We start from the raw sequence: 24,480 nt of genomic DNA on the forward strand, positions 1-24,480 counted from the left end.
AAACCCTCGCACTCCTCTCCAAACCCTCGCACTCCTCTCCAAACCCTCGCACTCCTCTCCAAACCCTCGCACTCCTCTCCAAACCCTCGCACTCCTCTCCAAACCCTCGCACTCCTCTCCAAACCCTCGCACTCCTCTCCAACCCCTCGCACTCCTCTCCAACCCCTCGCACTCCTCTCCAACCCCTCGCACTCCTCTCCAATCCCTCGCACTCCTCTCCAATCCCTCGCACTCCTCTCCAATTCCTCGCACTCCTCTCCAATCCCTCGCACTCCTCTACAGTCCTTCGCACTCCTCTACAGTCCTTCGCACTCCTCCCCAATCCCTCACACTCCCCTCAAATCCCTCACACTCCTCTCCAATCCCTCACACTCTCCAATCCCTCACACCCCTCTACAACCCCTCAAACTCCTCGCCAACCCCTCACACTCCTCTCCAACCCCTCACACTCCTCTCCAACCCCTCACACTCCTCTCCAACCCCTCACACTCCTCTCCAACCCCTCACACCCCTCTCCAACCCCTCACACTCCTCTCCAACCCCTCACACTGCTCTCCTCTCCAACCATTCACACTCCTCTCCAATCCCTCACACTCCTCTCCAATCCCTCACACTCCTCTCCAATCCCTCACACTCCTCTCCAATCCCTCACAATCCTCTCCAATCCCTCACACTCCTCTCCAATCCCTCACACTCCTCTCCAATCCCTCACACTCCTCTCCAATCCCTCACACCCCTCTACAACCCCTCAAACTCCTTGCCAACCGCTCACACTCCTTGCCAACCCCTCACACTCCTCTCCAAACCCTCACACTCCTCTCCAAACCCTCACACTCCTCTCCAACCCCTCACACTCCTCTCCAACCCCTCACACCCCTCTCCAACCCCTCACACTCCTCTCCAACCCCTCACACTGCTCTCCTCTCCAACCATTCACACTCCTCTCCAATCCCTCACACTCCTCTCCAATCCCTCACACTCCTCTCCAATCCCTCACACTCCTCTCCAATCCCTCACACTCCTCTCCAATCCCTCACACTCCTCTCCAATCCCTCACACTCCTCTCCAATCCCTCACACTCCTCTCCAATCCCTCACACTCCTCTCCAATCCCTCACACTCCTCTCCAATCCCTCACACTCCTCTCCAATCCATCACACTCCTCTCCAATCCATCACACTCCTCTCCAATCCCTCACACTCCTCTCCAATCCCTCACACCCCTCTACAACTCCTCAAAGTCCATGCCAACCCCTCACACTCCTCTCCAACCCCTCACACTCCTCTCCAACCCCTCACACTCCTCTCCAACCCCTCACACTCCTCTCCAATACCTCCTCACACTCCTCTCCAATACCTCCTCACACTCCTCTACAATACCTCCTCACACTCCTCTCCAATACCCCCTCGCACTCCTCTCCAAGCCTCACACTCCTCTCCAAGCCCTCACACTCCTCTCCAAGCCCTCACACTCCTCTCCAAGCCCTCACACTCCTCTCCACGCTGTCACACTCCTCTCCAAGCCCTCACACTCCTCTCCAAGCCCTCACACTCCTCTCCAAGCCCTCACACTCCTCTCCAAGCCCTCACACTCCTCTCCAAGCCCTCACACTCCTCTCCAAGCCCTCACACTCCTCTCCAATACCTCCTCACACTCCTCTCCAATACCTCCTCACACTCCTCTCCAATACCTCCTCACACTCCTCTCCAATACCTCCTCACACTCCTCTCCAATACCTCCTCACACTCCTCTCCGCTCCAATCGGCCCTCACTCTCCGCTCCAATCGCCTCTCACTCTCCGCTCCAATCGGCTCTCACTCTCCAACTCCTTGCTCCTCACTCTCCAACCCCTAGCTCCTCACTCTCCAACCCCTAGCTCCTCACTCTCCAACCCCTAGCTCCTCACTCTCCAACCCCTAGCTCCTCACTCTCCAACCCCTATCTCCTCGCTCTCCAACCCCTCGCTCCTCGCTCTCCAACCCCTTGCTCCTCGCTCTCCAACCCCTCGCTCCTCACTCTCCAACCCCTCGCTCCTCGCTCTCCAACTCCTCGCTCCTCGCTCTCCAACCCCTAGCACCTCGCTCTCCAACCCCTCGCTCCTCTCCAACCCTCCTCATCGTTGTTGCAGCAGCATTCTGTGCGGTTCTCCCGTCTCGTCTCCAACGTCGTGCGGTCTCTGTGCGGTTCTTGCTACATCCTGTTCAAGTCTGCATTGACGTTCGTCGACGGACTCGTTCGCCCGTCTCATTCGTTTTCTTGCTACATCCTGTTCAAGTCTGCGTTCTTCATCGACCGTCGCATTCATTTTGGAAATGGAAGTTTCCACGCAACGCATGAATTGTCACGAACCTCAAGAGGAAGTGTCTCGTAATTATCAAATGACAAATGTCAAGTAAATTACATTGTGAAAATTAAAGATTTCAAATAAACCTATTTAAAATGTATGCACAAATAACTAATAAATAAAAAAACGAAGAAATATCTCTCGGTAATTTCCTGAAACATATTTTACTTCCGGATAATAATGTTGAATGAAATAAGAAAGAACGAAGATATATATGTCGTTTTTGTGCCGACTCTCATAAAAGGTAAAAGTAATATATCTTTATGGAAAAGAAAAAGCGAATTTTTAATATATGTCGACATTTTCCCCGAATGTTATTTTAGGCGCTGTATTTTCGTGTATCATCGTGGCGCGATTTTTATAAATATATCTCGGCAATTTCCCGTGTGTGCGTGAATGTTCTCAATTATTTCTGACACCGAGTCTAAAACCATCGATAAAAATTAAATCAGATGGTGAATTCGAGATAAAATCGTAAGGGTGACTCTCAATGAATGGGCTTTAGTTTACAGGCCTTTGAGAAATCATTTCGTTCTATAAACGGAAACTTTCTTGGGATTCTCTTCCCGTTTTTTTTCAACTGAGTCTAACACTATGTTAGCGACTGTTATAATATCGACTGTATATGACTGTATATGAAATGATATATCGAATTAGAATTGAAATAAACCTGTGTGAGAGAGAAAGACAGCATGGGCCTAACTAAACAGGCCTCAAAGCCATTCGAGGTAATAAAATGGTTGATATTTGTTTACATGATATTTGTTTTCCTTGGTGATTTCAATATCCACATGGACTCCACTGACTCCACGCTAACCACTGACTTCACTGATTTACTCACCTGCTTTAACCTCACTCAACATGTCAACTTTCCTACCCATAACCGTGGTCACATTTTGGACCTTGTCTGCTCTACTGGACTAATTTTGCACCATCTCTCTGGCTCCGACCTCACTCTCTCTGACCACCTAGCCATCACTCTGACCATCAACATCCCCACCCCAGCACCAAGGCATTATCGCACTATCAACTTCCGTAAGCTAAACGCTCTTTCACCTGCCTCATTCTCATCGACCCTCTCTGAAAAAATGTCCACTTCTCCCTTCGTTGACCTCCACACCCCTTCTGACCTCACTGACTACTACAACCACACTCTCTCCTCCTGCCTTGACCAACTTGCGCCTATAAAAACCAAAACAGTTTCTTTCACCCATTCTGCTCCCTGGTTTACACCTGAACTCCGCCTGATGAAAACTCGTGCTCGCCAACTTGAAAGACTCCGCAATAAAACAGGTCTCACAGTTCACTCCCAGGCCTACAAGGACCACATACAACACTATAAAGATGCCCTCTCCCGCGCCCGCTCCGCCTACTACTCTCAAATTATCCACTCTGGCTCCGGAAACCCAAAAGCACTCTTCTCTACAATAAACAAACTCCTCAGCCCCCTGAACACCACCACCCAGTCATTCACAATAGACAACTGCATCTCCTTCCTTTCATTCTTCCAACGCAAAATTGAAAACATCTACAACAGCTTGACCACCGCCGCACCCGCTCCCCCTCAAACCACCTGCCCCCCCTTATCCTGCCATCCCCTGTCTCAATTCTCCCCAGTCTCCCCTACTGACCTCTCTGAACTCCTCATCGGAATGAAAACTGCCACCTGCACTCTTGACCCCATCCCCTCCAGCTTTGTCAAGGCCTCCCTTCCTGCTCTCTCTCCACTTATCATTGCAACAATAAACTCCTCCCTGTCTACAGGCATCGTCCCACCATCCCTCAAAATTGCTGCTGTTACCCCCATTCTGAAAAAACTTGGACTAAACCCTGACACCCTAAATAACTTCAGACCCATCTCCAACCTACCCTTTCTGTCAAAGGTTTTGGAACGCGCTGTAGCCACTCAACTCAAACATCACCTCTCTGCCAATAACCTGTATGAAACATTCCAATCCGGATTCCGCTCCAACCACAGTACTGAAACTGCTCTCCTCAAAATCACCAACGACCTTCTCCTCTCCTCTGACGCTGGCAACCTCAACATTCTCATCCTCCTCGACCTCAGCGCCGCCTTTGACACCATCGATCACACCATCCTCCTCACCCGACTTGAAACCACCTTTAACATTACCGGCACTGCCCTCTCTTGGATTAAATCATACCTCTCTGACAGACGTCAGTTCATCTCCATCAATAACTGCAAATCCCCCACTGCTCCCCTCCCCCAAGGTGTCCCCCAAGGTTCAGTTCTTGGCCCCCTCCTCTTCATCCTTTACCTGTCCCCCCTCGGTCACTTAATCCGCCGTCATGGTCTCCAATTCCACTGCTTCGCCGATGACATCCAGCTTTTCATCTCCACCAAGTCCATCTCCACCGCCACCCACTCTATCCTGACAAACTGCATCACTGAAATAAAATCCTGGCTTCAAATCAACTTCCTCAAACTTAACTGTGATAAATCTGAAATAATCATCATTGGCCCAAAAACGCTCACCAAGTCCACCCATAACTTTGCCCTCAACATCGACGGTTTCCCAGTATCCACCTCCCCTCACATCCGGAATCTTGGCATCATCTTTGACCAAACCCTCTCCTTCGACAAATACACTAAACAGATCACAAAGACAGCCTTCTTTCACCTGAAAAACATCGCCCGTCTCCGTCCATCCCTCTCCTCCGTGGCTGCAGAAACCCTCATCCACGCCTTCATCACTTCCCGTCTGGACTACTGCAATAGCCTCCTTTATGGTTCACCCTCAACAATCACCAATAAACTCCAATACATTCAGAACTCCGCTGCCCGTCTACTCACCCATTCCCGGACCCGTGACCACATCACCCCCGTCCTTTACAAGCTTCAGTGGCTCCCCATCTCCCAGAGAATCCAGTACAAAATCCTCCTCTTGACCTACAAAGCCCTCCATAACCTGGCCCCATCCTACCTGGCTGACCTCCTCTCCAGACACACTCCCACCCGCAACCTCCGCTCTGCTGGTACCAACCTCCTGACCCCCCCCCCCCCATCCCCCCCCATCCGGACCAAATTTAGATCCTGGGGGGACAGGGCCTTCTCCATCGCTGCTCCCACCCTCTGGAACTTGCTACCTCACACCATCAGAGACTCCTCCTCACTCACCACATTCAAAACATCACTCAAGACCCACCTGTTCAACACTGCATTCAACATTTAACCCACAGCATCTAACCCCTGACTATCTCCTCTCCTTCTCCCTCCTTTGTGCTTTGAATATTTCCCTATTGATTCTTCTTTTTTGCAATTGTCTTTATGTTTTGCTATGCATTATGTTTTGCACTCTGTCAAAGCGTCTTTGGGCTTCCTGAAAAGCGCTATATAAAATAAATGCATTATTATTATTATTATTATTACATGAAGCCTCTCCAAGAATGGGTGGAGCTATGGGTGGAGCTACTCTGCAAACGGACTAAGCCACACCCCCGGACAGACGGACAGAATCACCTTCGCCTATTAATCCTAAATCTTTTTCCCGAGGCGCTTGCTGCAGAATCTTCCAAAAGAAACATATCTTTAATGGTAATATTTCTACCTACACCCATTGCTTTACATTTCTCTCGATTAAATGTAATTTGCCATTCACTCAGTTAGGGCATTTTATAATTTTTTTGAAAATCTGTGAAAAAATTGCTTACCAATAGCTTTCTTCACCAATGTGTTCATGTAGGTGTCTACAAACACCTCTCAATTTATTCCTTCCCAAATCCTTGGGGAAAAGTCAAAATTCAAAATGGCGTCCAAAATGGAAAAATTGTGGATAAAGTCATAGTTTGGCCAGAAATTTAATACTTAATATGGGGAAGAAACCACAAAAATAGTTCTAGGACAATTGTGAACTCTTGCTAAGCATATTTGTATTATTATCTTGCTTTATATCCAAGATGGTGGCCAAAATGATGTCCAAAATGGCCGCTAAAATGTGAAAATTGTGGATAAAGTCATAGCTTGGCCAGAAATGTAATAATTATTATCTTGCTTCAATAATAGGTGTCTACTGAGACCTCTCAATTGATTCAGTATGGAAGGGGATGTAATAGCTGCACCTGGCCATGGCTTGAGGTGTTTCATCTGTGATGATCCTGGGACTGAGATGCAGAAGCTGTCAAAAGTCACCCAAAAAGGCCACTCACAGATGTTATCATATTCTGAGTGCGTGGACGATGCGGCGCTGATCAGGAGACTAAATGAGGACTGGAAAAACGGAGATGACCCCAAGTTGAGATATCATTTGGATTGCAGAACCGAGTTATACAATCGTGTGAAAAGTATATCCATTGCAACTGCAACTGCTAATCGTAAGTTTTTAGATTATCATTCAGAAGAAGTAGCCACTTGCATAGATTTCGATCCCAATCTGTTATAAGTTGTGATGTTGCAAATGAAGAAAAACTAACCAAAACTACCTTTCTACACAATCCATTCCCTAGGACAAGACGAGGAGGACCGAAGGTCAGGCAGGATGAAAAGACGACGGGTATTCTCTGGGTCAAGTACTTCAAGTGCCGGCAGCTCCAAGTCCAAAACCCCATCAGTACACCTTGTCTGCCGTGATGTTTGTATACTCTGTAACGAAGGCATCAACGTTGGAGCATTGGCCAGAGCGTTGGAGTTGCGAAAGCCAGACAAGGCTGCCCTAGCAAGGGTCCTGAAAGCATTTGTGGAACCCGTTGAACAACACCCCTGCACGAGCCTGGTGATTGATGGTGGGTGGCTCCTGCACAACGTCAGATGGGAGGCTAAGCTCACCTGGAAGGACATCGCTGAGAGCTACCTCCAGTTTGTGAAGTCCATGGGGAGCCATTGCCTCAGGATCACTGTGGTCTTTGACGGATACGGCAGCTCCACCAAGGACCATGATCACCTGAGATGAACAAAGAACGCATGCTGCGACATTCTGATTCGCCCAGACATCAAAAGCCTCGTTCCAAGAGAAAAGTTCCTCGACAACAAGAGCAACAAGGCCCAGCTCATTCAGCTACTTGCTGAGACATTCGGTAGAAATGGGATCAGTGTACAGGAATGCCCCGATGATGCAGACACCTCTATCGTCCAGGCAGCTCTAGATGAGGCAAGAGAGTCCCCTGTTGAGGTGAGGGCTGAGGACACCGACATCATGGTTTTGCTGATTCATCATGCTGCAGACCACCCGATCTTCCTCACAACAGCCAAAGACACATCTTACGATGTCGGAAAGATCCGGGAGGCCCTCCCAGAGAGATACCGGAAGTATCTGGTCTTCTTGCACAGCTTCTCTGGCTGCGATACAGTGTCTGCGATTTCTGGGTTTAGCAAATCAACTTTGCTAACCAAGCTCTGCAAGACTGACAAAGCAGAGAGGGCCATGGACGTGTTTCTGGACATCCGAGCCAAGAAAGATGACATCATCAAAGCCGGCTGTGAACTATTCAAGCTCATGTTCCGCGGGAACCCATCCAAAGACCTGGGGGACTTGAGATTTGACATCTTCAGCAAGCGGGCCGCTGCTGGGAGCATCAAACCTGAGAAACTGCCCCCGACAACAGAAGCTGCAGCACAGCACTCTCTCCGGGCTCATCTCCAGACTAGAGATTGGCTGCAGCTGCAAACTCCATCATTGGATGTCCTGGACTACGGATGGAAACTCGGTGACCAAGGTTATGCGCCGGTCCCTACAACAGACCCTATCGCACCGGACTATCTTCTGAAGTTTGTCTGCTGCAACTGTGAGGGGGAATGTAGCACACTCAGGTGCTGCTCTAAAAAGCAAGGAGTCAAGTGTATTTCTGCTTGCGGCAACTGTCATGGTAACTCTTACCAGAACATCAACCAGCCAGATGACGAGAGGAGTGTGGGATATGCTGGGGATTAGGATGAGTAGGGTGAACTAGAGAACTGACTAACCGAGGTTTCAATTGAGATACATTTCTATTTCTATATAAAGCTATGACTTTATCCACAATTTTCACATTTTAGCGGCCATTTTGGACATCATTTTGGCCACCATCTTGGATATAAAGCAAGATAATAATAAAAAATATGCTTTGCAAGAGTTCACAATTGTCCTAGAACAATATTTTTGTGGTTTCTTCCACATATTAAGTATTGAATTTCTGGCCAAACTATGACTTTATCCACAATTTTTCCATTTTGGACGCCATTTTGAATTTTGACTTTTCCCCAAGGATTTGGGAAGGAATAAATTGAAAGGTGTTTGTAGACACCTACATGAACACATTGGTGAAGAAAGCTATTGGTAAGCAATTTTTTCACAGATTTTTCAAAACAATTATAAAATGCCCTAACTAACTGGCCAATTTGACTTTAAAATCATATTAATTACACGGTGCCATAATGGTTAGAGTGTCTGCTCTGAGTCTGGGCGGTCGGTAATTTGAACCCTGGCTGAGTTATACCAAAGATTTTTAAAATGGTACATGCTGCTTAAAAAAAAAAATGGTTGCGTGACATTCAGCATTTAAAAAGGATAGGGCACGCACAAACAAGCATAAGTCGGTAATGATAGCGCATAGAAGTTGCTTGTAAGGAAACTCTTGTAAGTTTCTTGTAAATTACCACATATTCTGCAACATTTTCTCTTCTTCCTACGATTTTAGCTTAAGCCTGGTGTTGGCTTAGCGGTTCGGGTGTGGCTTGGGATCCTAGGATCCTGGGTTTGAATACTGGTCGATCGCTGAATTAACACCAGGGGGGTTTACTCAGCTTTCATCCTTCCGAGTTCGGCAAATTGAGTACCAGTTCACTGGTAATTCCCTGTGTGTTGCAAGAGGCGACCAACTGGGTTGGCGGCAGGAAGGGCATCCGACCATAAAACATTGCTTCAAAAAGGGGTCCACGGTGCCCGAAAAATGCAAACCCACTGCTCTGTGGGGAAAAATGGCCTCTAAAGGTGGTTCCTACGATTTTAGCTTACCCTCTAACGTAGTGTCCTATGAAAATTTGGATACATTCATCCTACCTCTAAATTAAATCATTTATATCAATAGGAATAGCAATGGCCTCAAGTACTTCATGAGTTATGACTCAGTAATTGTCCATTTATGCATGATCAATTCTCCTGCAAAATATTTTGAATCAAGTTATAATAATTAACCTTAAACAACATAATTGAGTTGTCTTGATGAAACGGACAAGGAAGGGTAATACAAGTGTTGACACTCACGGCCTGATAGTCCTTCAAGGCCTGCAAATGCACTTCTTCCGCGACAAGAAAATTGAGGAAATGTTTCCAGTCACTATCAATTGCATCCAGGTAGACCTGCAGATATCATGGGAGTGAGAGGAAGTTTAATGGTCACAAAGGCCACAAAATGTATTGCCTTGGATAAGCAGAGGATTTTGTGTAGAAGAAGAAAACAAATATTTATGAAATATACAACAACACAGCAAAATGAAACTTCAAAGTGTACCTGACATGTTTCTTTGGCTGGATGGTGCTCCGCTATTAATTTCTTGCCTTCCACCTGCAGGACGCTGATGTTTTTCTCTTCATTCACAACATCGTCGACTAGTGTTCGCTGCAAATAGAGACAACATGATGTGACCAAGCAGATTGATAACCATTTTGGAGAATTTGAATATCAATGGCCAAAGTTTCCATGCAAACCCAGATAAGCAACATATTTGTCTCAAAGTACGAGGATGAAATCATAATTCAATCATTAATTATTTCATTCCCAAGCATTCCTTAAGCTTGTGCAAATTTCACAAACACCTTGACCATGCTTGATTGCTGGTGCTGGAGAGAAAGGGCAGGGGTTGGGAGGGGGGGGTGGGTTTTAGGGGGTGGGCAGAGCTGGCTGTTGATTTGACATCATTCCTGCCAATACAGCTATATATACAGTCGGACCCCACTATTCACAGGGGATACATTCCTGGAAAATCTGCGAATAGTGAAACTCGCGAATAGCGCGGCATTGTTTCAATGGAAAAAGGGGAGATAGGTTCCTGAGTCGCGAAAATCCGCAAATAGAGAGGACCAAACCGTGAACAGAGAGGCAAAATCCACGAATGGTGACGCAAATCCCAAAAATGTCGAAGATAATCCGCGAAGGTTGATGAACGTCCCAGAAATGGTGAGATAAAACCTGCGAATGTTGGCAATAATCCACGAATGTCGATGAAAATCCACGAATGAATGCCGTGCCATTGTTTCAATGGGGAAAAGGGAGAAAGCTAATTGCACCAATAGATACTGTGGAGTGTTTTCATTCTGTAAAGTAACTTGCAGGGATGACGTGTTGTGCAGCTGGTGGGATATCACACGAAGCAATGTTTACCTGTGAACGGTGGACACATGAAGTGACAGTTTGAACAGCGGGATATCCCGTGAAACATTGTTTACCTGTGAATGGTGGAATATCACGTGAAGCTATTCACAGTGTGAACGGCGGGATATCTCGCGAAAGCCGTGAAAACGTGAAACACATGGCAGCAAACGCAGGAGCAGGTCATGCTCGCGGCTCCTAGAAGATGTTTTTTTTGCGTATATCCAGCTGCTTTAGGCAGGGCTGGTGAAAGATGGGTTTTATAAATACCGTATGTCAAGCTAACGGTTTGTGAATTTTTTTTGTGCCCCTGAAAAACGCGAATTCGAGGAACACGGCCGCAAATAGGAAAACCCCCTCCACTCCCCGCCCCTCCACTATTTCACGGAACACGGCCGCACAGAGAGAAAAAAAACCCACGAAATCGCGGGACACTTTTCCGTGGATAGAGAAACAGGTCGCATTTTATCACTCACGAATACGCGGAACTGCGAATAGCGGGTCCGAATGTAAATGGGCCAATAGGGAATGAGAAAAAAAAATTAGGGATATTAAAAGGCAAAAGCAGGAGTGCTTTTGGAGGATTACAAATTGGAGTAATACGGTGGCCCTCTGCAAAGTGCAAAGTTGGGTGGTAATGTAAGGATGAGGTGGAAATTTTGTTTTCTGATATGTGCTTGGAGAGTTACATCGATAATGGTTCATAATTCTTCTGTAATTCTCTGGATGTACCACTTTCAAACGGAATTTTCCAGATGTTTGAAAAATCACTTCCCAAATCTTTGGCGATCTGTCATTTTAAGAATATCAGGGGTAAAAAGTGCAGATTCAATTTGCACCACTTGGATGTCCCTCAGCTCTACACAATAATCAATGCAAACATACTCACCATAATGGCTGCCAATAGCAAGTTCGCTGGTGTGGGTGAACTTTCCCTTTCCATCACGAAAAAATTGAACTACCATCGCCTTTCCTGCATTTTAAGGGTTATTTCACAAACAGGATGCCTAAGTAATACCCTTTATCTATTGTTTTGCAAATATTAAAACATTTTTAAGCACCAACCCAGTCCCACAGTTTAACCTTGTACCAGCAATCATTGAATGTTCCAGTATTTGAACTTCATCTGTTAAATATCATCTGCTCAGTCTTGATCTGGCATTTTCTGTGCCAAACCTTTTCACTTGCAGTTTTTTATTTTTCTTATTTTTCTGGGCATCCTTGATCATACAGAGTCATTCCTTGGCTTATCTTATCAAACGACATCTTATCTTATCCACCTAAAAGGCCTTCATCCACTGCTTATTAGCTGCGTATTTCAACTTAGCGTATGCTAAAGTCAAATAAAATCTTATTTGATAACAACAAAGAGACCTGCGATGACTTCCCAAAAAGGGCAGTATGCAATGGCCGCTACATGGATATTCACAGGTTTATATAACCACCTAGGTCCCAGGGTTTTTAGACCACCTATGATTTGGTTTATATAACCACCTATGCCTTAATGCTTCATCAACAACACATAAAATGGTTTATCTGAAACTTTATGCAAAGTCTTTACATGCACAGACACTATGAATGTAAGGGTGCTCAAATATTTAAACAAAAACTTCACTATTCTAGATTTGTGACACGACAGACTCTCTCCAAGAGGTATTACACAAAATTCCATGGTCTAGGATTCAAGGAAGTGAATAGTTGAGTATATAGTTCACACTCTGGCACCTGGTTTGGGCAATATATCTCATATATGCAAAATAAAAAGCTGCACCTGGTGCAGAAGAGCTCGGGTGTCATACTCGGTGTTGCGATCGCTCCAATCAATGTGCAGCCGCTCAGATTGCTGCGTGTCCAACCAGATGAGCTCACGCGTGCATTTCTCCATGAAGCTGTGCAGGTCAGTTAGCTGTTTGTCATACCTTTTTGCATCATCCTGCATCAAACAAAATGGTGACAGAACCATCTACTTATAATTTTGGCCTGGTTATCAATATAGACATCATCATTCTCACTATAACTGCCTATTATAGGTCACTGGACCTGTACCACTACACAGGACTGGGTGGATGGGTCACATTTCAGTTTGTGTGAACATTCAGGACAAAGGAAATTACAATAGAGATAGAAGGTAAATCAGATGCAAAACAAAAGCAAATTCTACCAATGTAATAATCTGACCACTTCTCGACTCCAACATTACATCATATCTACAGGGTGTGTAAAAAAGATGGGACATGTTTGAAATAGAAACCTCTTTTAATTATAGAAGTTATTTATTCAACTGTAATAACGTTTATAATGCACAGACATTGTAATTTCTTCAGGATACACTAGGTTTTGAAAATGATGTTAGTTAAATGCCCCTTTGGGCGGTTAACACATTCCCCTGTTCTGGTACCCATAACCCTCATCCTTCACAACAAAGAAATGGCCTAAATTTCACTTGTAATGTTTTCATTCAGTTTCAGTTTTCAGTTTCAGTGTGTGTGGCCTGTTCCTGTACACTCTGTCTTTCAAATATCCCTACAGGAAATGATCAGAAGATCAGGCATCCATGTGCACTCCTGTAGGTCTCCAAGAAAATATTCCATGAGGCTGCTGTCTAATCAATCAATGATAAATATTTCGGATAGAAACACTGAATCACTATTATACATAATAACAGCACTGTGATATTTTTGGAATAAGCCATACAAATAAAACAACATTATTTCACTCTGTATTGCCTTTGAGGTGGGCCAACAAAATGTAAAAATGCATATGAGGCCTGTACATAAATGTTAGAGGAAGCAATTAGATGCAAAAAGATGGTATAAGTGGGATTGAAAGGGGCAACGACATGAAAAAGAGCCGAAAACAAGTCAGTCCATCCATTATCATTGAATTAAAGAGACACGAGCACACATTTTAAAATGTCACAATTTAAAACTACTTCCATTATAACCGTGTGTGTGTGTGTTTGTGTGTGTGTGTGTGTGTGTGTGTGTGTGTGTGTGTGTATATGTATGTATGTATGTATGTATATATATATATATATATATATATATATATATATATACACACTGTATATATACACAAAGAATTAAGTTAAGCACCCCCCCCGTTATTTTACAACCTCGCACATTACAAGTTTGTTGTCGTCAAAACAGTGTAATATACCCATGATATTGCTATATTTTCTGGAGAAGTGATATTATGGTCACATAAAAACATAACAATCATGCCGTTTTCAATATTTTATTCTGAATAATTTAAGGTGAAAATTTTTGGGAATTTTAGGCATATTTTCACCTCAATTTAAGTATGGAGCTATAGGTCCATCACGGACAGTGTGGATGACGTTTATGTTTTCTAACGTACAGTCATTGTTCTGAGAAGACCTCTAGCGATCTTTGCGTCAATAACGTGTGTAGGACCCACGTGATCGGATCACTGACTCAACCCTACGTCTCATAGACCCTGTAAGCCGTCGTATGCGTTGCTGTGGCAGGTTGTTCCATTCCCGATGTAATGCACGTTCCAATTCATCCAGATTGGCTATTGGAGGGACCATCTTCGCAATTTGTCGTCCCAACATGTCCCAAACGTGCTCGAGGGGGTTCAACCTGCCACAGCAACGCATACGACGGCTTACAGGGTCTATGAGACGTAGGGTTGAGTCAGTGATCCGATCACGTGGGTCCTACACACGTTATTGACGCAAAGATCGCTAGAGGTCTTCTCAGAACAATGACTGTACGTTAGAAAACATAAACGTCATCCACACTGTCCGTGATGGACCTATAGCTCCATACTTAAATTGAGGTGAAAATATGCCTAAAATTCCAAAAATTTTCACCTTAAATTATTCAGAATAAAATATTGAAAACGGCATGATTGTTATGTTTTTATGTGACCATAATATCACTTCTCCAGAAAATATAGCAATATCATGGGTATATTACACTGTTTTGACGACAACAAACTTGTAATGTGCGAGGTTGTAAAAAAACGGGGGGGGGTGCTTAACTTAATTCTTTGTGTATATATACACACACACATACATATAAAACTGTCACTAAGGATAAATAAAACAGCATTGATGAATATAGATGCTCAAAATAGTCAATGAAGAGACCCATTGATGGCATTGCATGACTTAGGAAAAAAATCCTGGGCTGGCTAATATAATACATGACAACAAGGCCATCAAGAGCCATAATGGACCTGGGGCAATGTCAAGTGTCAGGTCCTCTTCAAAAACTTTGGGGAATAACCAATATAGAGGTTTCCGTATTTTCGTCAGAACACACATACCATGTGGGAAATTGGGATGCTATTCACTTATTCCTACATGTGGATTTGTTTCTTGAATCGTATCATCTGGTTGGGGTTTGGACAACACTCCTACATTCATTTAAATCATTACATCATCACCACGTTTATCATTATTCAATGTAAATTGTTCTCACAGTAGTTTATTTACGGAGGATGGCGTTACTGCCCATGGCAATGGCATGCCGGGGAATCACCAACCGTGAGTGACTTGGAGGGTGTGGAAGTACTGTACTGCATTAATGTACTGTACTGCATGGTATTAAATGTACTGTATGGCATTAATCAAAACCAATATGGAAGTAGAGATCTTGACATCATATTGATCGTTGGAATTGGAAAACGAAGCAGATAGACGATTTCGTAAATGAATGTCAGGAATTTGCACGAACGTGGTAATCTCTTGTTCACCTGGTCACAGCCCCGGGCTAGAGCACCCTCCTATTGTGAGGCAAATGGAACTCCCAGCAGGGGGCGAGCGAACCGGCTCCGATGAGGCGAGCGTGGATGACCTCGGGGCATTTGCGGAGAAGGGATTAGCGCGACGATGCCCATAAAGACAGAAACATACTTTGAGTCAGGAGTCTTGTCATCAGAAGCTCTGACGAACGGAACGAGTACGGAACGAGGACAGCGCAGAAGACCGACCAAGAAGAAGAACCAACGACTTGAAGTAGCCAAATTCGTTGAGTTATTGTAGTCATTGTTATTATTGGAAACAAGTGAATTATTAGCTAATAAAGCTTTGCTTTCGTAAAAGCTGTTTGGTCATATCTGAGCCTCCTGAGTCATATAATATTCCCGAACAAGGGAGACACAAAATAAAGCTGCTGTCGGTGTTTTTTCATCACAATCAATCATTACATGAAGAAAATAATAATTGAAGCAATAATTATGGGCCCCTATTAGGTCCGAAAAGGTCATTCTAAAGGGTTACAAATGGTGATTCTAAAGGGTAATAAAGGTAATTCTACAGGGTAATTCTGAAGGGTAATTCTAAAAGGTGATTCTAAGGGGTTCCAAAGGATAATTATGATGGGTTTCGTTCATTTCTAGGCTTTTCCATTAAAAATGCCAAACTGAAACGCTTTCTTCAAACACGGGTGCGATTTTTTTACCATTTGATATTTACTGCACAGTGAGGCCATGATGAGAAGGCAGCCAGCTTCATTACCTTGTTGCATAACAATAATCTGTATTATTCTTCCTTTTGGTTATTAACTCCGATCTCTGCGACTGCTATTGGGTAAGAAATGCTCTGAAATGTTGGCTTCGAAATATCCTTAATTCTTTGGTTTTGTGCGTGAAGGCATCATTTCAAATGCATCAAATCGTGTGTTAGAAGATGATGCAATCCAATACTGCAATACTGCCCTTCTTTCTGCATAAAAGGTAATTGCATAGACATATACCAAATCATCTTGCAGAAAGTGATGGGTTTCTAATGAATCAAATATTCTCAACCTGAAACTCAGGTACCTCAAAGTTCGGCAGAACAGAAGACCAAAACAAGGGTGGACAGATTTTAAAAAGAGCATTGAATTATTTGTTTGTTTGGTTATTTATTTCTGCATATATTAATTTTATTTTCACCATGATATGTAACATGTCATGGGAACAGAGGTGTTCCATAAACAAAAATCAGAAAGGCCTTCATTATTTTGATACCAGAAATGGCTGATGTTAAAAAATATCGAAAAAAAAAAAACAGAGAAGAGATAGAGAAGATAGCACGACAGAGCAGGACTACACATCATCACTGAAAAGGGCAATATAAAATCATTACACCAATGTGTGTCAACCAACGTTAGAGAATAGAAGAAAAAAAAGACATGCCCTAAAGATCATAGGGCAGTAATCCTCTCCAGCTCTTACCACAAGTGCAGCATATTCGCTCTCCACCTCGTCATTTGTATCCTGTACCAAGGCAAAGGGCAGACACACATAATTTTTCATGCCATTTGTTATCTCGTGCTCACTTGTTGTTTTTAGTTGCCATTCATTTATTACATGCAAAAATATGATGCAAATTTTGAATTAAGAACCATTCAATGATTACAACAGCAATCAATAGGCTCGTTGTAAATCGTTACATAACTGAAACAGACCTTAATCAGCACCAGCCGTTAAATTATTTAAAATCAAACTTTAGAAAAATCGGTTAAAAGGATTTCTTAATTTTAATGCAATTGTTTCATTTTAAATTGGTCGAGGCCGAGCGAAACAATGTCAATGCCATTTATTCCTGATACGTGAAACACCCCGCAACATGCCTACAGAAAATAGAATTTTTGGAATGTCAGCCACATTTTCCATCTAATCATCATAAGACTTTGTGAAACAACTCTCCATGAATAGACATTCTATGTTGAAAGCCTCATGTCAATCGCTCAAGCGGTTGTGGAGAAAACAAATTAAGCAAGTACAGATACTTTCAAAGTACACCGCCCCCATGTCAAATAAATAAACAACATCATCCAGCGAGGCATTGCCGGGGCACCTTCGGCACCCGGCGATACCGCCATGCAGGTCATAGAGACGGTATTGGGAGCGAGAGGTGTGAAATAATTGATTGATTAATTGCATAATTAAAATCAATAAATAGTAATCGTAAAATAATTTATTAACCAATTGGCGAATAGCATACCTCACCCACCACCAGTGTTTCATCTGAAGATGTAACTTTTTGAAAATGAATTAAATTCGTCATTAATCGAAAAAATAAAATAATTAATTGATTAGTTGACGAATCAATAAATAATTGATAGATTAATTGATTAATCAAAAAATTAAAAATATCCTTTATAGCCACATCACTTGGTCATTGTCATGTCCAAATATCAGCTTCCTAGCTCAAAAGGTGCCTGTGATATTTATTGCCCAGATGAGAAAGGAAATAAATACGTACTTAATTAATCGATAATAATTAAGTAACTAATCAATTAATTGATTAATCAAAAAATACCGTTTTTCCAGAGTACTTGCTCACTATTGTGCCAAAATTTCAGCTTCCGAGCTCAAAGGATGGCCGAGATATCACCGGACAAACAAGTAATAAAACAAATAAGAAATATGTCGTGCATAGCTCGATACTTGCGAATTCCCTAAAATAAGTTGTTGGTCTATGTTGACCTCAAAAATACTTGGTGGTTGAATTCAGTGTCCAGATATGCAAATGCTCTTCAAATTTCAAGTCAATCGGACCAAAATTGAGGATTTTAGAAATTTGACAATGTTGGTGACCTTTGGGCTATGTTGACCTATTGCCTTTTGACCCCAAATACAATAGGCTTCTTGCTTTTGACCAAGTCTAACACTTGGTGAAGTTTCATGATGCTCGGTTGAAAGTTGTGACCTGTAGGCGACTGACATACAGACAGACAGAACAGACAGAATAACGCACATGACCAACCATTATACTTGAAAAATCTTCGATTTTCGTAAGTAACAAACAAGAAAGAAAGAAACCTGAGTGAAAACTGAGTACTCCCTTTCAGCGCATGTCATCGCCGGGTGCACCTTCAGTGCCCGGCAATGACGCCATGCAGTGCCTGGAGATTGAATATCAAAGGAGTGGTGTACAAAACCGAACAAAGGTGAAAAAATGAGGCCAGAAGAAAAAAACAGTGAAGGCCTCGGGTGACATTCCACAATATGGTCAAGGATGGTTGTGGATGCCTATTACTGGCTTAATTTGGAATTTTAAAGGAAGCATGAAGAATTAAAGTAAAACATAAAGGTTTGCCAAAAAATGGGATGATTGAAAATAAAAAAGTGTGTGGAATCTAATTTAATCATTTCATATTTCATCATAATTAATGGATCTCATTCAAGAATGGAAGAGCAAAATGTTTACGCAAAGGAAGGAGTAGGGAGCTAAAAAGACAGGATATTGTCATGAAAGCAGTGATTTTTCGATATTGTAAAGTACTGCTGAATAGGTTTCCAGTCTTTTCATGGAAAGCAACTAGGACAACATGTGTGGTGTCATTTAAATGTTTTTTGTTTTTTTTACTTAAAACTTCAAAGGTACAGTCACCTATTCAAAAAGTGAAATGACTAATATCCCTTAAAATAACACAGCTTCATGTTCACAGGTCATGGTTACCTTTTCTTTTTCAACTTCATCAGCCAATGCTTGCACGTCGTGCTGGAACATTATGTTGGCGTTGAGTTGCTTCTCCAATCCCACAAGATCCACAGCAAATGGTTGCCGGAACATGCACACCTTATCCACAGAAAGAGTCTCAATGTAATTTTAATATAAACACTTGCGCAAGTACATACAGTATCATAGTTACAACTATACACAAACTTTCCTTTGTTTAATCAAACAACTATGTCACTGATGTCAACAGCAACAGTTTTAACAATATATCTGTGATCACAAAGTGATCACCAAGGGTAAGCTCAAAGCTTCTCCCGACCTGTGGAGGCTTACCCTTAGCGATTGCCCATGACATACCCTTGGCCCGCAATCTAATGATGGCTATATTTTATTTGGACCACCATATGACCTTGACTTTCAACATCTAGGGATAGACTGTAGATTAAGAAAATGTGTCCCCATCTTCAATCCATCCACAAAACTGAACATCATGAAAATCGGTGGAAAATTATTTAAGTTATGATCAAAAATGTGTTTTTTGTTAATGAGGTCACATTCCTAAAAAAGTAGGTCAAGGACACAAATTAAATATCAGGTGCACAACTTGGTGGAGGGGTACTATTATGATTGGACATTATCATGATGTAAAACATAGTGGAAGGCCAAGCGGTCTTTGAAATTCTACATTAGAAAAGTTGAGCGATGACAAAAAAAGTTTCTTTTTTTCAGACTGCGATTTGACCCTGACCTTTATTTAACTCAGAAAGTTACGATGTAAACCAAGCATAAATGTAACTTGCTCTAGGCTATCTAGAGGGAAATTTCATTCTGATTGGGCATACATACGTTCGTCAAATTTTGGTAAAAAAAAAAAAAAGTTAAAATGCCAATAATTTGGTCATGAGCTTAAAATTAGGTCAAAGTAAAAAAATTATCAAGCCCACATTGGTACTTTGTATTCCCATTATTGATGCAAAATTTCATTCCGAAAGTCCTTGGTACTTTGGCCGTATGATCTAAAATAGAGGAGATAGCGGGGCGTTCAGACAGACCAAAGTCAATTTGTACACTTGTCTATTGAACACTATTTCTCTACAAGATTAGAAAAAAGTTCCTTTTAAGATGGTTAACATATTTTTTGGACAAACGATACAAATCCAATTTTTTGTAACGCACATTTATGATTAATAACCATTTTCTGAAAAGTTTAACAATGGTAAATATTGTTTGTTTAAAGCAGGTAAAATGCTTAACAGCAATAAATGACTTTGCTTCATTTTTTGGGGGAATCGATCAAAATCGACTTTCAATCATTAATACCTAATATATGTTTATGTTCTAAAATACCCACCCTCTCCCATTTCTGAAAATGTAAACCTTTAAAATATATATTTTGAGCATGGGCCTCTTGATGGCCTGGGCCCTCAGTGGATGCCAAAATTCCCAGCTGCTCGGTCCGCCCATCGATGCGGGATTTCCTAACGAGATTGCTTTGTCGGATGATAGGTTAAATATTCTCGCCAACCAACAGAGGTGTTCCTTCATTTTGCGTTTGAGTTAAAATTCCAGAGTTTTATTTGTTGAGTTGTACACAATATGGCAATACTTGTGGAATTTGTCAGGTGACTTTGCGAATTCGACCATTTCCGAGACACTTTCGGTATTATGTAGAGCACCTGCCAACAACATATTATTCTCTGCAAACAACATCGTCGATGTCCCTAATAATTACGAGAGCCATAACTGGCCTGTTTTGGAAAAGAAACGTGCAATATTTTTGACTGATGTTGGGTTGACGTTTATGTGACTTTGACAAACTCACGGGTCCCAGCCAAACCACGAGATACACCGATTCTTACGATTAGAGATTGGAGTTGTATTGGAGTCTGGCACAAATTATTATGGTGCTCAAGAAGCGTTATAATTCCAAACTATTGGCGATAGCTGAAAGCTACAGGTTCGGTACCAGGAACCAAATGTCCAGAGAGGAAATCAGTGATTACATTGTGGCAAAAAAGAGAGATAAACACCTTCCTCAAAACCCTCAATTCATTGTTATTTCATTGATTTTTCAAACAGAGCTTTGAGAGATCGGTTTGTGTGTGAACTGATAAATGAGTGCATACGCAGCAAGCTGTTGAGCATGCAAAGGTTATCATATGAACCAGCATGTCAGACGATGGTCAAAGGTTTGAGCTCATGGAACTGGTGGTCAGCTAATGGTGCATGCAGTTGTGAACAAGCTGCACACACAGAAGCAGCATGCTCCAAAAGCTTCAGGCGTTTACTATAGAAAGGATACTAGTGGAAGTAGCTCAAATAAAGTGTGCTATAGCTGTCTTAGTGTAACATACTGTGCTGTCATATCCTTTTCCGGGCTCCGCCACCTATTGGGCGCCCCGAGGGCTTTTGCCCGTGTCGTGACTTCCGGGAATAAACCGCTGTTTGGACGCTCGCTTTGCGTCTCTGAATCCCTCGATTTGCGATGCCATCAGTCTTGTAAGGACTTTACAGCAGCGATGAGGAGCTGGACTGTGTGTCCGAGCTCATGTGTGTTGTTTTATTTTCACGATGGCGGTCGCCGGGATCGGGATTTTGAGTGAATTCAATCCGAGCTCAGATGACTGGGTTGATTTTTGTGAGAGACTGGACGATTATTTCGTTGCCAACAGAATTGATGGCGCTGATGATGCACCTTGACGTCGTGCTATATTGCTGACTGTGTGCGGATCCCAGACATACAGGTAGATGAAGGATCTCCTGTCACCCGATAAACCCCGCGACAAGTCATACGCTGCACTGGTTGAGTTGGTGAAGAGACACTACAACCCAAGCCAGGGAAAATCGTGTCAAGGTACAAGTTTTATACTTAGGCAGCATCAGTTCCAGACCTGCACCTACTTGAACATCCCAGTCGCCAACGTGTTCACTCGCGAGTTTGTCTGCCCTGAAAATACCACAATATCCTCACTTTTTAGAATGGAATGTAAAGCCAGTTATTTTTTATTTGCTTTCACTTAATTGTGCACATCAATGATATTCTTCAATAAAGTGCGTCAAATATGTTGGAATGCTGCTCAAATGACATTGTCTGTTTATAGGTAGAGGAAGGTGTTTATCTATCTCGTAAGGATCATTCCCTGTCTAACTCTCTTGTATCAATGAAGACTGTCTGCATGTTATGTATGCTCGAAGAAGTGTTGGGGGATCTTCTGATGCTGCATTGGCATCTTCTGATCTTGCGTTAGGAGTTTTAAATATGGGAAGGCGGAGTAGCGGATTAAACGTTTCGTCATTTTTTTCTTACAGAAATCAATTGATGGCCCAGGAATTACTCATCAAGTGTCCAATTAGACAGTGCACAAAATTCCACCCACATTGACATGATCACCCCTTGCTAAAGCTACCCTTGGTGCACACTTACCCGTTTGTGCTGGATTTGACTTATAAGGTATTGTCTCCATGTGACGTCAGGGACTTTATGCTGTATGTAGAGTTCAATGTGGTTTATGAGTAGATCAGCAATGTGTGCTCGGAGGAGGTCGATGCTGTAGGTGTGGATATGGGAAAGAAGGGTGGTGGTGTGGGGGATGGGAGGTGGTGGGGGGGAGGGGTGGGAGGGGAAAAGACAGATAAAAAGGAAAGAGATGAGAAAAGGAGGGAGAGATTATACCAGAGCCCGATGCAAAACATAATTACTCATGCCTATTTGTATCAAAGAGACAAAGAAAGAGCAGCAGAAACTCACTCCATGGTGATAAGTTTGAGTTGGGCATGGCCAATTAATTTGATTTGCTCAATATCAGCAGTGATGGAGGGACCAACAATCTCTTCAGCCTTCTTCAGTTCTTCAAATGAGTGCTTGGCATTCTTCAGCTCCTGCTTATTTCCAAGGTTCTTGATGTCCTGTCAGGTGCAAAGAAGAAGGGGGAGAGTTTCACCAGACAAGTTAGCACAGGTAAATTCGTCTTTTTGTTGCAATGCACACGTGCTTACTTTGCCAAATTTTAAACTTCCTGTACGAGTTAGGCTTATCATGGAATACAGGCCGTTGTGAAGGTTTATGCCAGTCTGCATCAAAGGACATGTGAAACAATGCGTTTCATCAACTGGGAGGTGATAAGATTATAGTAACTGCCTTGGGAAATTAGGTGCTGCTGATGTTGAGTTTTAGCCCTTTGTCGGAACCAAAAAAGGGAAATGTGGTTGAAGAGGGTTTATATGTATAGTGTTAGGCGTGGGTGACAGATCAAAGAGGTTGATAAAACATCAAAGATCACATGGATGGGGTCGAGGATGCAAATTCAAGGATGCAAGGGAAGTACACCATTGACAAACAGATTGTAATAAATAACAGAAGAAAAGAGAAAAATAAATGGCCGTTAGGTTAAAAAAAAGAAGTAGAATATGGGGGATGAAATAAACTGTAAATATATCAAGATAAGATAATGAGGTAAATGTTCATTAACCCCATTGAGTACCATTGTGCCGAGTTTGAAAATGCATTTTTCTCCTTTGCGCCTACAGATGTCCATATTGCTGTGGTCAAGACAAATCCCACAGATACTCACATATTGTGAGGAATATCCAGCAATATTAAAGTACTAGCCGAAACCCGTGGAACATCCACGGAAGGGAGGATGTGGTGTATGGATAGAGTGTACCATTATGGATGGCATAGGGGATTTGCTTGTCCGAGTAAGAGTTAGGAAGAAAGATGAGAATGAAGAGTGCGTATATGAACAACGATCGCCGACACCGGCACAAATGCATGCTCTGGTTTGTCCACTCAGTGGACGGCTTGCTTTCGCCTTCGCCTGTCCAATCAGCGGACGGCTTGCTTCGCCTTCGCCCAGCAGACGCCAATACGATGGCGTCGTAAGATGGCGTCGTATCGGCAGTTAATCGGATGCTTTTGGGCCCCAACGTCGGCTAATTCAGATTTTTCGAGTATGGCTGTACATGATAAACCAAGAGCGCTGTTTGTAGATCGTAAATCCATTAGTGCCGTGGGCATCGGGTCACCGGGTGCAGCGTAAAAGGGATAACAAAGTCGAGTCCTTACGCTATTATTATATAGACTAGCTGAAACCCGTGGAACATCCACGGAAGGGAGGATGTGGTGTATGAATAGAGTGTACCATTATGGATGGCATAGGGGATTTGCTTGTCCGAGTAAGAGTTAGGAAGAAAGATGAGAATGAAGAATGCGTATATGAACAACGATCGTCGACACCGGCACAAATGCGTGCTCTGGATTGTCCACTCTGTGGACGGCTTGCTTTCGCCTTGGCCTGTCCAATCAGCGGACGGCTTGCTTCGCCTTTGCCCAGCAGACGCCAATACGATGGCGTCGTAAGATGGCGTCGTATCGGCAGTTAATCGGATGCTTTTGGGCCCCAAAGTCGGCTAAT

The 24,480-nt window shown here is 43.0% G+C and overlaps 1 protein-coding gene across 1 annotated transcript in view; it reads right to left on the minus strand.

Annotated features, from left to right (window-relative positions):
- LOC137431436 (periplakin-like) overlaps positions 1-24,480 on the minus strand; it is a 116,473-nt gene that overhangs the window by 53,547 nt on the left and 38,446 nt on the right. The window contains exons 3-9 of the mRNA XM_068122758.2: positions 22,815-22,972; positions 22,491-22,614; positions 19,067-19,186; positions 16,834-16,875; positions 12,416-12,577; positions 9,787-9,894; positions 9,540-9,635 (exon numbers count right to left, since the gene is read on the minus strand). Coding sequence (XP_067978859.2) covers positions 9,540-9,635; positions 9,787-9,894; positions 12,416-12,577; positions 16,834-16,875; positions 19,067-19,186; positions 22,491-22,614; positions 22,815-22,972 — 810 coding nt within the window. The remainder of the gene's footprint in view (positions 1-9,539; positions 9,636-9,786; positions 9,895-12,415; positions 12,578-16,833; positions 16,876-19,066; positions 19,187-22,490; positions 22,615-22,814; positions 22,973-24,480) is intronic.

The sequence above is a fragment of the Myxine glutinosa genome, chromosome 1 (genome assembly GCF_964187855.1).
Source record: "Myxine glutinosa chromosome 1, kmMyxGlut1.1, whole genome shotgun sequence".
In the NCBI taxonomy this organism is placed as follows: Eukaryota; Metazoa; Chordata; class Myxini; order Myxiniformes; family Myxinidae; genus Myxine; species Myxine glutinosa.